Source organism: Seriola dumerili, unplaced genomic scaffold (genome assembly GCF_002260705.1).
Source record: "Seriola dumerili isolate Sdu_G_001 unplaced genomic scaffold, Sdu_1.0 BDQW01000127.1, whole genome shotgun sequence".
Taxonomy (NCBI): Eukaryota; Metazoa; Chordata; class Actinopteri; order Carangiformes; family Carangidae; genus Seriola; species Seriola dumerili.
In genome coordinates this window covers 245,413-257,680 of record NW_019174382.1, presented here as the reverse complement: position 1 = coordinate 257,680, position 12,268 = coordinate 245,413, and the positions used below count along the sequence as shown (strand labels likewise).

At 47.8% G+C, this 12,268-nt stretch overlaps 2 protein-coding genes across 4 annotated transcripts in view; one reads left to right on the top strand and one right to left on the bottom strand.

Annotated features, from left to right (window-relative positions):
* The window catches only part of ninl (ninein like), a 40,130-nt gene extending 33,118 nt beyond the window's left edge, over positions 1 to 7,012 (top strand). Inside the window, exons 19-30 of the mRNA XM_022748601.1 lie at positions 56 to 193; positions 2,801 to 2,905; positions 3,364 to 3,433; positions 3,534 to 3,701; positions 4,169 to 4,285; positions 4,457 to 4,570; positions 4,655 to 4,801; positions 5,143 to 5,292; positions 5,371 to 5,484; positions 5,557 to 5,766; positions 6,051 to 6,164; positions 6,319 to 7,012. Coding sequence (XP_022604322.1) covers positions 56 to 193; positions 2,801 to 2,905; positions 3,364 to 3,433; positions 3,534 to 3,701; positions 4,169 to 4,285; positions 4,457 to 4,570; positions 4,655 to 4,801; positions 5,143 to 5,292; positions 5,371 to 5,484; positions 5,557 to 5,766; positions 6,051 to 6,164; positions 6,319 to 6,510 — 1,639 coding nt within the window. The 3' untranslated portion in view covers positions 6,511 to 7,012. The remainder of the gene's footprint in view (positions 1 to 55; positions 194 to 2,800; positions 2,906 to 3,363; positions 3,434 to 3,533; positions 3,702 to 4,168; positions 4,286 to 4,456; positions 4,571 to 4,654; positions 4,802 to 5,142; positions 5,293 to 5,370; positions 5,485 to 5,556; positions 5,767 to 6,050; positions 6,165 to 6,318) is intronic.
* Positions 7,013 to 7,711: 699 nt separating this feature from the next.
* gins1 (GINS complex subunit 1) lies at positions 7,712 to 11,958 on the bottom strand. Of its 3 annotated transcripts, XM_022748583.1 has the most exons (8): positions 11,596 to 11,958; positions 11,289 to 11,364; positions 10,762 to 10,826; positions 9,825 to 9,923; positions 8,817 to 8,906; positions 8,459 to 8,576; positions 8,302 to 8,376; positions 7,712 to 7,920 (listed from the first exon to the last, which is right to left on the bottom strand). In XM_022748583.1, the coding sequence occupies exons 2-8, from the start codon at positions 11,361 to 11,363 to the stop codon at positions 7,852 to 7,854; spliced, it is 591 nt and encodes a 196-aa protein (XP_022604304.1). In that variant the 5' UTR covers position 11,364; positions 11,596 to 11,958; the 3' UTR covers positions 7,712 to 7,851. The 3 variants fall into 3 exon arrangements, with proteins under 3 accessions (XP_022604304.1, XP_022604305.1, XP_022604302.1); XM_022748584.1 differs by lacking the exon at positions 11,289 to 11,364; XM_022748581.1 differs by lacking the exon at positions 11,596 to 11,958 and having other exon boundaries at positions 8,459 to 8,575; positions 8,816 to 8,906; positions 11,289 to 11,537.
* Between the last annotated feature and the right edge of the window lie 310 nt (positions 11,959 to 12,268).

Below are 12,268 nucleotides of genomic sequence, written 5' to 3'. Positions count from 1 at the left end.
CCAACCTGCAGGAGGACGTCAGTAACCAGGTGATGTTCACCTTGATCTTTCCCAGGGTGCAGCGGGAGCGGGCAGAGCTGGAGCAGAACTTTGCCAGAGAGATCAGTAACCTGGTCCAGAGGCTGAGCTCTGAGAAGGAGCAGCTGGAGGCCGAGCTGAGGCTGAAGATGGACCAGGAGGTGATGCTGGTCAGGTGAGTCACAGGTGTCTGCTGGTAGTGTGTCCAAGACAGGTGTTATACCCAGCATGCACTGGGGTGAGTTTTCAGTCAGGAACATTCAGCACAAAAAATGATCTACTCAGAGACCAGACTCATCCACTGAGGATTCATTCATTATTCATGTCAACATGATACAGATTCATCACGTTGTTGTTTTCAGGGTCTACCTGAAGCTTTAGGTTTCCATAGCAACCATGATGTTTTTAAATTTCCGAGGAGAAGTTCAGACAGATCAGGGTTTAGTTTTAACCACGTCAGTCTGACAGGTAATACTGCACATGCATATATACTGCATGTATATATACATACATGAACGTGTGAGCAGGGAGGAGTCGGAGCAGCGGCTCTCTCAGATGAAGCTGCAGCACGCCGATGGTCACCGCCGCCTCCTCCACCAGCTCCATCGTGAGCGGCAGCAGCTGCAGGAGCAGAGAGGATTCTGGGAGAACCAGCTGGTCCAATCAGAGCAGGAGAAGCTGCAGTGTGAGGAGGAGCGGGCCAGAATCTGCAGCCAGTTCTCCTCAAAGAAGAAGAAAATGGAGGAGCAGCAGCAGGAGGCGGTCCGTCAGCTGAAGGAGCAGGTCTGCAGGTTACAGGAAGTCGTACAGAGCTCTGCCCTACAGGTCAGCCAATCAGAGGCCAGCGTAGAGGAGTTCAGGGAGCGCTGTGGTCGGTGTGAGGACGACCTGGAAGCGTCTCGTGGGCGGTGCTCTGAGCTGGAGGACCGGCTGGAGGAGGCCTGCACTCAGCTGGAGGAGAGCATTGCCTTCCTGGAGTCTCACGAAGCTCTGAGTCAACGCCTGGCCTCAGAGAGGAGCTTGGTGGAGGAGGAGCTGCAGGTGGTAAAGGTCAGAGAGGAGCAGCTGGAGGTGCAGGTGAAGCAGCTGAACGAGGAGCTTGGAAACCTCCGCATTGCGTCCGACAGCATCCTGCAGGACCGGAGCGGCGCCGTCACCCGGCAGGAGGCGCAGCTCGCAGCCAGGGACCAGACCGTCAGCGCCCTCAGGTCTGAGCTGGAGGACCTGCAGGAGACCCTGAGGACCAGGACCGAGTCCGTCTCCAAACTGACCGCTGAACTGGACTTGCTGAAGACGGACCGCGCCAGGCTGATCCAGGATCTGAAGGAGCAGGCGATGGCAGTCGACGACCTGCAGCTGGAGCTGGATGGAGTCTCAGAGGAGCTGGACAAGAGGAGGAGCGCTGAGGAGGGTCTGCAGGAGGCTGTGAAGCAGGAGCGGACCAGGACCTCGCAGCTCCGGTCCAGTCTTGACCAGAAGAAGGAAGAGGTCTGTCGTCTGAACCAGGAGAACCGGAGCTACACCCGGCTGGCCGACCAGCTCTCCACCCAGATTGTAGAGATGGAGGAGGAGATCTCCACGCTGAGAGACCACCTCAGAGACCTCAGCTCCCAGCTCAATGAGACCGCAGACCTGGTCCTAGACCTCCGGAGGCAGCTCAACTCCAGAACCAGCGAGGTGGATTGGCTTCGGTCCTCCTCTGAGAGGCACAGTGGCGACGTTCAGCAGCTGACTGATCAGCTGGACCGGGTCCGAGAGCAGGTCCACAGCCTGCAGCAGGCCCTGCAGGACTCCCGGGACCAGCTGAGAACCAGGGAGCAGAACTTTGAGCAGGAGAAGAGGAAGATGACGCAGCAGCTGATGGAGCTGGAGACGCTGGTCCTGGCTCTGGAGGACGTGATGGACCCGGCCAGTCCACACAGGTTTGTGGAGCATGAGGCCGACTCGGATCCAGAACCTGGTCCCACAGAGAACTAACATCCGTCTGCTGCTGTGCTTGAAACTCTGAGTAGGTTACAGACTAATCTCATCCATCATGAGACCAAGGCTCCTGAGGCTGATCACTTTATTGCCCACAATGCATTGCTGCAGACTGAAGCTGCAGTCTGGTTGGCTCTGTCTGGAATGCTTTAACTCTTCACCTCATCTCTAACCCAATGACAAACATCTAAACGCATGACATCATCACTGTGAATAACTCTGTCATCACCTGTGTCTGTTCGTCTGAATTTCGAAGTAAAAGCCTTAAATTCTGCTCTGATGCTGTTTGATGATGAAAATTCATTTTTCTGGTAGAGAAGAGATTAAAGGTCTCAACCTGCTTCAAATAAACTGGATCATATGATTGATCAACCAATGATCAATTATTGATCATGATCAATAATTCAGACTGAGGAGGTAATAATCAGGATCTCCAGGCAGGACAGGAACATAAATCTGAGTGTCGTCTGCAAAGAGACGAACATTTAGCTTCAGTTGATGAAAGCTCCAGTCACATGTTTCTTCACGTGTTTCGGACTCTGTTTGATCATGTGACAGACTCTTTGTTTGAAGCAGACGAGGCCTCCACCAACCGGCTCTTTACACACTCACATTAAACTCCAACTTTCCGAATCTGTTATAAAACACCAGCAGCACAGGCGGCGGATCATCTACATCAGACAGGAGCTTCACCAGATTATTTCAGAGAGATTTTCCTCCTGATCGTCAGTGAGTTTCCTGCAGCTGCTCAGGTCTGTCTGAGCTGCACTCTGTCTCTGACCTGGTCTTGTGTTGCATCCAGGACTCAGCTGGAGGAGGTCCGATCAGAGAACGGAGCTCTTCAGGAGCGACTGACTGTCCTGCAGCAGGAAGTGCAGAACCTGGAGGAAGACGTCTCCAAGAAGAGGTGAGGAAACGCTGAGTGCTTCAGTCCGCTTCATGTCCTGCATCATGAAGCTGGTTCTCAACTGAAGCAGATAAAAAGTAAAGTGGCTCATGTTTGATCATCCAGCAGTTTATGAAGAGGATCATCAGGTTTAGTTGAGTTGCTGTGATGAAGAAGATATTGATTTAATCGACACAAAAACATAGAACACAATATTATATTTGTAAATACAAACGATGGAAAATACAACAGAACAATAAAAGAGAAGTGGATGAAAGATTTTTTATCCAGGAGTTTAGACGAGTCTTTGAAGGTTCTGGAAAAACTGGAGAACCCACAAGAGAAGAAAACTCCTACTCTACATCTCCATCAAAATATTGATCCTCCTCCTTTTATCACAAGAAATAGATTTGGAAAAAAGTCAGTTTAGTTCTTGGTGGAGTTAAACTGTGTAAATATCTGAGATCTTCTTCTGTCAGGAGGAAACTGGAGGAGATGGAGAGAGAACACGAGAGGAGCAGAGAAGAAGAAGAGAGGCTGCACAAAGAGGTGAGAGTCTGTCTGTCCTGCTCAAGTGCCATTTAGCAACAGTTACTCCAGATTGTGATGTCTGAAGCTTCTTCTTCTTCTTCTTCTTCTCTGTCTGCAGAACTGTAAGTATCGAGAGGAGGTCCTGGATCTGAGCAGCAGGAACCTGCAGCTGAGCAACGACAACACCGAGCTCAGCACCCGTCTCCGTGGAGATCAGGAGTCAGCCCGGATGCTGCGGGAGCGCTTGGCGACCGTCTCCAAGGAGCAGGAGGAGGAGGGGGCTACGGTGAGAGACAGTAACGAGCAGTTCGGCCGTTTTCTCTTTTTCTTCTTCTACCTCCAGTTTAGCTTCAGTCACAAGAGACCAACACCTGAAGCTCTCACCTGTTCTTCCCTCTGCTCAGATTCTCTCTGAGGTTTGAACATTTATTTAAAAACGAGGTTTTGTCCCAATAAAGTTTCCAGACTGAAGTTTCTGACACAGATTCAGGATCAGACATGGCATGTTTTAAATACTGTGTTTCTTCAGTGGATCTTTGTCAGACTGAAGAGTCGTGGACGCTCCTGGACGAGGACGTGTCAAAGACCAAAACACCGTCTTTGAATAAATGATCTGTGGACAGAGTGAGATCTGTGTGTTCACTGACTGACATTTAAATCTGTCTGTACGTGATGTTTGAGCTCGAGAACGAATCACAGCAGATTCAGCACTGTCCCTTCACCCTGTCCTGATTGGCTGGTGGTCTCCTTCAGGTGCGGCGGCTGCAGGACGCAGCGATGCAGCAGGACAGAGAGAAGCTGCAGCAGCAGACGGCGTGGACGCAGGAGAGACAGCTGCTGGAGACAGAGCTCAGCTGCTGCAGGGACAAGGTACGAGTCATTAAAAAGTCCACAGCTGTGATGCTGCAAGGGGTCACGTGACGTAAACGATGGATGAAGACCTGCCACACATGACAGTTTACGTCAGGTCGATCCTCACTGCTGCGTCCACACAGCGGCTTCATGTTTCAGACTCTTCACCGGTTGTTGTTGATTTCTCAGCTGCATCGTCTGTCGGAGGTGGAGGCGGAGCTTAGCACGGTGACGCTGAAGCTTCAGTGGCTGGGGGATGACAAGGCAAAACTACTGAGAGAGGCCGACGAGCGAAACAACAAGGTCACAAATAAAACTACAAAACCAGAAAAAACCACAAGTTAAAAACAACAGCATCAGAAACTAAGCGTGTCTCTGCTCCTTCAGGTGGAGAACCTGCAGCAGTGTCTTCTCTCTCTGGAGTCGGAGGCGGAGCTGCTTCGCTCTCAGCTCCACGTCGTCAGTCAGGAGAAACTCAGCCACGCCCAGGAAGTGACTGACCTGCAGAGGAAGCTGCAGGACGCTCACAACAAGGTCAGGAGGGAAACTGATCCCTAGACAGTGGGTCAGATAGCTCGTTAATTATTGATCCTCCACTTTGTTCCAACGAGGTCACGAGATGATTAAAACATGTGACAGGAAAGAGTTTACTGCACAATGAAGTACTTTAGCTACAGGAAGTAGTTTTACTGTGATAGTGTAACTACAGGAAGTGGTTTACCTTGTTGTCGTGGTGATTTTACTTCAGTAAATGATCCTCTGTGATTGGTCAGGTGACCTTCTGTCATCAAGTGTTTGGACCCGCTCGGTCCTCACACAGGTGTCGGGTCCAGACCTCCTGAACTCTCTGCCTCCTGTGCTGTGGTGGTTCTCAGGTGGAGGAGCTGGAGAACGGCGTCAGGAAGCTGATGAAGGAGAAGGAGGAGCTCTGTCGGGCCCAGGAGGAGCAGGAGGAGCAGGCCTCCATCACCCTGCAGGAGGAGATCCGCAGACTGAGAGTCCAGAACCAGGAGCTCCAGAACAAGGTACCAGACGCACCTGTCTGTAACACCTGAGCTGAGGTGATGGTCTCTGCTCACCTGTGAATGTGATGTTGTCTCCAGCTGTTGGAGCTGCAGGTCCAGGGTCTGGAGGTCCACAATCTGACCCAGGAGCAGCAGAACCTGAAGACCGAAGTGAGGGAGCTGGAGACGGCCCGGATGCAGGCGCAGGACCAGGTGAGGCCGGAGGACTCTGACCATCAGACTGTGACGTGAACAACACATTGACCTCCATCTTCGTCCCTGCAGGCGGCGCGGGCCGACACGGCGCTCAGTCTGGTGCAGGCGCAGCACCTGCGGCAGCTGCAGCAGCTGCGGGAGCGGATGGGGGAGGGACGCAGGGAGGAGGTGGAGCTGCTGCAGGTCCGGCTGGAGGAGGAGCAGAGGAGGAGTCAACAGCTGGAGGAGACGCTGAGGCTCCATGCCCAGCAGAGCAGCTCTCAGATCAGCATCAAGCAGGTAAACAGGGGTCAGAGGTTAGCCTAGCAACATGCTAATGCTAACAGTGGGAAGTTCAAAGAGCCAGGACTCTTCTGTACCCACCTTGTTAGCGTTAGCCTTAGCGCCATCCTGTGGCTGTAACGTCCATCAGAAAACGAGGCGTCATTTGTGCAGCGATCAGGGGCATTTTGAGTTTGTCCTCTGTACGGTGGCTGTGGAGGAACATTTCAGACTGCTGGACTTCAGTATGCTCAGTCAGGGGTTATTCAACAGGTGTGTGTGTGTGTGTGTGTGTGTGTCAGGATCAGTATGAGAAGGCCCTGGCCTCCCTGCAGCAGAGGATGGAGGACCTGGAGACCAAACTGAAGGGGGTCCGGATGGTTCTGCAGGAGAAAGTGCAGCAGCTCAAAGAGCAGGTCAGTCTTCAAACAGGTTCTCATTTCATCAGGGGAACGTCCACATCTGCTGCATCTGTACTTCCTGTCTGGATCTGTCTCATTTACATTTAATGTTGAGCCGTCCACATACTTTTGTGCACTCTGACTGTGTTCCATGTTCTGTGTTCTGCAGCTGGTGAAGAACAACAAGTCTGCCGCGCTGCTCAAGGATCTGTACGTGGAGAACTCTCAGCTGATGAAGGCGCTGCAGGTCACCGAGCAGCGGCAGAAAAACGCAGAGAAGAAGAACTTCCTGTTGGAGGAGAAGGTCGCCGCCCTCAACAAGCTGCTGAGAGAAATTGTCCCCGCCTCACTCGCCACGTAGCTGAACATCCAATCAGCAGCTGGCCTGAGATCAGCTTCACTGAAGCAGCTTCAAGCCTGTGTGGTTAGCCTAGCTTAGCACAAAGACTGGAAGCAAAGGGAAACTGTTAGCATAGCCTCCCTAAAAACAGAATAACAACAAACACACAGATCTGAGACCTGCTCTGACACACGACACACACTCAGAAAAATCTGAAGTGGCACAAATAAAACTGAAAAAAAAAAACATTATTTCGAGGAAAAGGTTCAAATATTTCAAGAACAAAGTCAAAACTTTATGAAAAAATCAATTTCATGAGTAAAAACAAATTTGGACGTAAAATTATTGAAGGAGAAAAGCAACATTTCAAAATAAATTCATATTTCGAGAGTAAAATGGAGACGCTTGTTTTGTTGTGTTAAACCACTCAGGGCAAAGGTCACCTGACACCTGTCTGATGTAAAGTTATGACTCATTACGAAATGTTTTGTTGTAAAATTAAGACTGCAAATATTATAATATTCTCAAATTACAACTTTATTCTGAAAATCTGTTTTCATGTACAGATTTTATTGAATTTAAAAAAAGTTTTTTAACCTTTTTATTCTTGAAACATCTGATTTTTTTTTTATCTAGAACAGTTGTTGGAAATGTTCAGGTGAGATGTCAATGACTCCTCACAGGTGGTGGGTGTGGCCTTTTGGATGAGCCGCCCCCCCGAAGCTGCGTCAGAGAAACTGAACACACACACACACACACACACACCTGTGCATTCCACAGGTGGGCACTACTCTGAAGTATTTCAGCCATGAGGGTATTATGTTACTTATTTTATATATTTTTATTGTTATTTTTAATGTCGATGTCAAAGTGAGACTTTTATTTTTGTGAACGGTGGAGTCAGGGGTCAGGAGACATTTGATTGACTGCAAGCAGCTGCTGTCCTGGTTTCAGTCTGTGTTTTTCCCTCAGAGTGAGACCTCCTGCTCCTCCTCTCCTTCCTGTTCAGGTGCCACAAACCAAACTCACCTGTGTGGGCGTCACCTTGTTGATGTACGATGATGATGATGATGATGATGATGATGTCACATGAAAACCATATTAAATTATGTTTTTATCTCACTCTGTGGATCAGCTGTTTATTTATTTATTCGACTCATATTGTTGTCTGTTTTCTTCACAAACTGACGCAGAGTTTAGAAAAAAACTTTTTATTTTTCGTCACAATAATCCTCAAACTTCGTCCTGGAGGATGTGAACATCTGTGTCGTCTCAACATCTGTCCGCTGTTAAAATAAAGAACGCACATGGAGGGGGTGGGGTTTAGCTTGGTCCTCGTCTCTGCTCTCTGATGTCGAGGCCTCAGGACATGACGTGCTCCAGGACTCCCTGACGAATCAGCTGCTCACATTTCCACCGTGGCAGGAAGTGCTGAGGACGGAGAGACGGACGCTGACGTGAGGACTTCCTGTGACACTGCTACACAACCACACCTGCCTGAATCTACACCTGTCTGAATCCACACCTGCCTGAATCTTCACCTGTCTGAATCTAGACCTGCCTGAATCTACACCTGTCTGAATCTACACCTGTCTACACCTGTCTGAATCTTCACCTGTCTGAATCTACACCTGTCTGAATCTACACCTGTCTGAATCTACACCTGTCTGAATCTACACCTGCCTGAATCTACACCTGCCTGAATCTTCACCTGTCTGAATCTACACCTGCCTGAATAATTTTAACTGAAGGTGTTTTGTGTAACTGGTCCCTGGACTTGAGGACTTGAGGATCCAGACTGGAGATTCTCACCTGACTGTTCTTCTTCAGCAAAATCACCGTCCCGTCGTCGATCTCAAACTCTCCGTGGTCCTTTAAACACCTCACCTGAAGAACACAGACAGGGCGGAGTCAGCATCATGAGGTCAGACTGGAGCTCAAAGGTCAAATAGCTGACTGAGCGTCTCACTTCGATGTAGAGACTCTTTGGAGGCTTCATGTCCTGAGTGATGTCCAGACCTTCCCCTCCCCCCAGAGAACGCATGAAGGAGGCCAGAGACTTTTTATACTGAGTGAACCACTGCAGCGGATGGACACACACACACACAACACACACACACACACACACACACACACACACACACGACACACACACACACACAAACACACGCCACACACACACACAGATCATCAGCTGATTCTAGATTAGAAACAGAAACAAACGGGATCAAATAGAAGCTGCTGCTGAGAACCGAAAACCAAGGATCCTACATTTCCCATAATGCAGCTGGGAGGCACCTTTCATCAGAACCCCCCACTGTCTCACCTCCTCTGCACACATGTGGAAGCGAACATTGGCGGGAAGGACGCTGCCGTACTCCCACCTCAGAGCTCTGATCCTCAGCAGCCGGTCATACCTCAAAACAACAGACCATTGATTTCATTATTGATTGATCACTGATTATCATTTCCTCACTAATGATGTTGACCTGGTGGTGGCGCTAGACAACAAGACGTTTCAGTCTGGACCACAGAGGTGACAGACAGTAAGGGAGTGCAGGTCACATGATGTACAGGTGGTTACAGGTGTGTCAGGTGGTTACATGTGTGTACAGCTAGTTACAGGTGTGTACAGGTGTGTGTCAGGTGGTTACAGGTGTGTGTCAGGTGGTTACATGTGTGTACAGCTAGTTACAGGTGTGTACAGGTGTGTGTACAGCTGGTTACAGGTGTGTGTCAGGTGGTTACAGGTGTGTCAGGTGGTTACAGGTGTGTACAGATGTGTGTCAGGTGTGTGTCAGGTGGTTACAGGTGTGTATACAGCTGGTTACAGGTGTGTACTGATGTGTGTCAGGTGTGTGCCAGCTGGTTACAGGTGTGTACAGATGTGTGTCAGGGGGTTACAGGGGTGTACAGATGTGTGTCAGGTGGGTGTCAGCTGGTTACAGGTGTGTACTGATGTGTGTCAGGAGTGTGCCAGCTGGTTACAGGTGTGTACTGATGTGTGTCAGGAGTGTGCCAGCTGGTTACAGGTGTGTACTGATGTGTGTCAGGAGTGTGCCAGCTGGTTACAGGTGTGTACTGATGTGTGTCAGGAGTGTGCCAGCTGGTTACAGGTGTGTACTGATGTGTGTCAGGAGTGTGCCAGCTGGTTACAGGTGTGTACTGATGTGTGTCAGGAGTGTGCCAGCTGGTTACAGGTGTGTACTGATGTGTGTCAGGTGTGTGCCAGGTGGTTGCAGCGGTGTATACAGCTGGTTGCAGGTGTGTACTGATGTGTGTCAGGTGTGTGTCAGCTGGTTACAGGTGTGTACAGATGTGTGTCAGGTGGTTACAGGTATGCGGTGAGGCAGCGTTGGTTCCTCAGCAGGCAGCAGTGCCGCAGTTTGATTGAGGGAATGAGTTCAGCTCGACCCTCAGACTTCGCCTCGTTACTGAAAGAGAAATAGACAATTGTTTTATCACCTGAACGCACCTGCAGCTCCAGGAGAGAACACACCTGTACAGGTGTACCGGTCTCCCTTCACTGGTCACCAGTCACATATACAACTGACTTTAATATTCTATTTGTTTTTAAAGCCCTCAGACCCACTGATCAGCTGATCAGTAGATCAACTCACTGATGTAACACAGAAAGAAGCTGAAGACACTGAAGATTTGACAGTTTTTACTTGAAAAGTTTGAAAAATTATTAATCGATTATGAAAATAGATGAAAATGTTTTATTTTTTGTTGATCAACTAATTGATTAATTGATTCATTTCAGCTCTAGTTGCTAATGAATTTATCATTTAATTAATTTTTAAGTATATTTGTCTGGTCTAGTCTTGAACTGTTGGTCCAGTAAAACGACGCCTACAGATGTTACCTGCACCTGTATTACATTATAAAGGACTGTCACTTTATATAACAACAACTAATCAATTATAATGTTCAAATTAATTAACAGTGAACATAATTATTACCTGCAGTCAAAAACAAAAATAAAACTAGAACTAACCAAAGTTTAACGGAAGAAAAATCTCTTAAAGAGGCTCCGTCATTATTTTGAAAACTAAAATATCATATTAGTTTCACCTTTAATGGTGAAAATATCACAGGATCCAGATACAGCTGTGTAATAACCTTTAAACAAATAAAACTTAAAACAGAAAACTCGCTCTCAAACTCTCATTACATTCTCACTAAATTTAATTACTGTTTATATAATTAAAATATGAATATCTGATTTCATATTATAACATGAAATAAGACAGTAAAGTGGTTCCTTACACATCGCTCTGGTTCTGCTCGTACAGAGCCTCCATCTCCTGCAGAACCTGCCGCAGTCCGTCCTCCTGAAACGAGACACAGTGCCGGACTTGATTCAGAACTCCACCGGTTTAATGTTGGTTTATCGTTATTAGCATGCACCGCCTGAGAAGATGACTTTACACATGTATGAGGCTAATATTAGCAGCAGATTGATCATTCGGCATACGCAGTAAACGTTACACGACCAAACGTCATCTGAATATTGGTCAATGTGAAGTATTTTTAAAGCGCATGCAGAAACTTTTCCAACCCGATCATCGAAGTTAACGTCGTCAGTTTCACCGTAGTAACAGTTTCTCTGTGGATTCTGTCGGAGCCGAAATGTGAGTCAGTTTTCTATATTGTTTAAAATCTATCAATCATTTTTCTGAGACGTGTGTATTACTGTAAATAAGCAGCAGAATAAAAAATGTAAGATTTTTAAACGGAGTTTGGCCGGTTCTGAGCTACAGAGACGGAACTTCACCTCAGCGGAGGAAACTCACGTTAAAAGCGGGCAGCTGTCCGTCGTTCATCCGGTGAAGTTCTCTGATTAACTCGATGGCTTTCTCACAAAACATCCTGAGGCGGGAAACCACAAACACACGGAGCAGAAATTAGTGAATTAAATCTTTATGCTACCATAAAACCCTGGACTCGTACTGAGGAGGACAGCTCCGTTTCGCGGCTAAACCACCGGAGCGCCGTGTTGTGATCATGTGACTAGATGACGTATCACACCGGAAGCCGCTTTGGGACAAAATCAGCGAAACGAGCCGTCGCTGCTAAACAAGTTTTAACAGTTAAATTTACCAAAGTTATGTTGTGAAGCCGCTGTATCCCCGCAGACTGAGAGGTGAGGGTGTGTGTTTTATTTATATTGATAATTATGAAGGTTAATCAGCTGTTTATCACCGGAAGATCAACGTTTGTAACCCGCGGTGGCATTTCCGTTTAGCAACACCGGCTACAAATAAACCCGTCAGACTGGTCCAGTGTCGGCAAAGAGCCACCAGAGGCGGAAATGGGCTCCGTTACCGGGTCTGCGTGTTGTTATAAAACTGTTACGAAAAGTGGGTGTTATAGTTCGGTCACGTCGATTCTTGGTGAAGCCGATTAGCTTCGCTGCTAACTTCGTTGCTCCATTTGCTGCTGCGTTCAATATCCAAAGGAAAAAACACCTTCTCCAAGAAAACTTGGTTCTCTTCAGGATTGAAATGGTAATTGTTTTTGTTTTACATCTGGAACGTTTCCGTTTTGATTTCACTGGAAGAACTGGTTTAAGTCTAGAGCTGAAACCATTAGTCGGTTCATCGATTGACAGAAAAGTAATCGGCACCTATTTTGATAATCAATTAATCGTCATTTCCAAGCAAAGGTAGTGAAAAAACGCCAGATATTCTTCTTATTTTTGTCTTATATCATCATAGACAAGATATTTTTAGGCTTTGGATCAAACAAAACAAGACATTGAATGCAGCACGTT

Excerpts from the sequence above, each read along its gene's own strand:
- gins1 (XM_022748583.1), bottom strand. The coding sequence starts at position 11,363 with ATGTTTTGTGAGAAAGCCATCGAGTTAATCAGAGAACTTCACCGGATG. Across the intron at positions 9,924-10,761 it reads GAGCAGAACCAGAGCGATGT|TAACGAGGCGAAGTCTGAGG; the intron begins GTAAGGAACCAC and ends TTTCTCTTTCAG. Across the intron at positions 8,577-8,816 it reads TTCCACATGTGTGCAGAGGA|GCTGCAGTGGTTCACTCAGT; the intron begins GGTGAGACAGTG and ends GTGTGTCCATCC.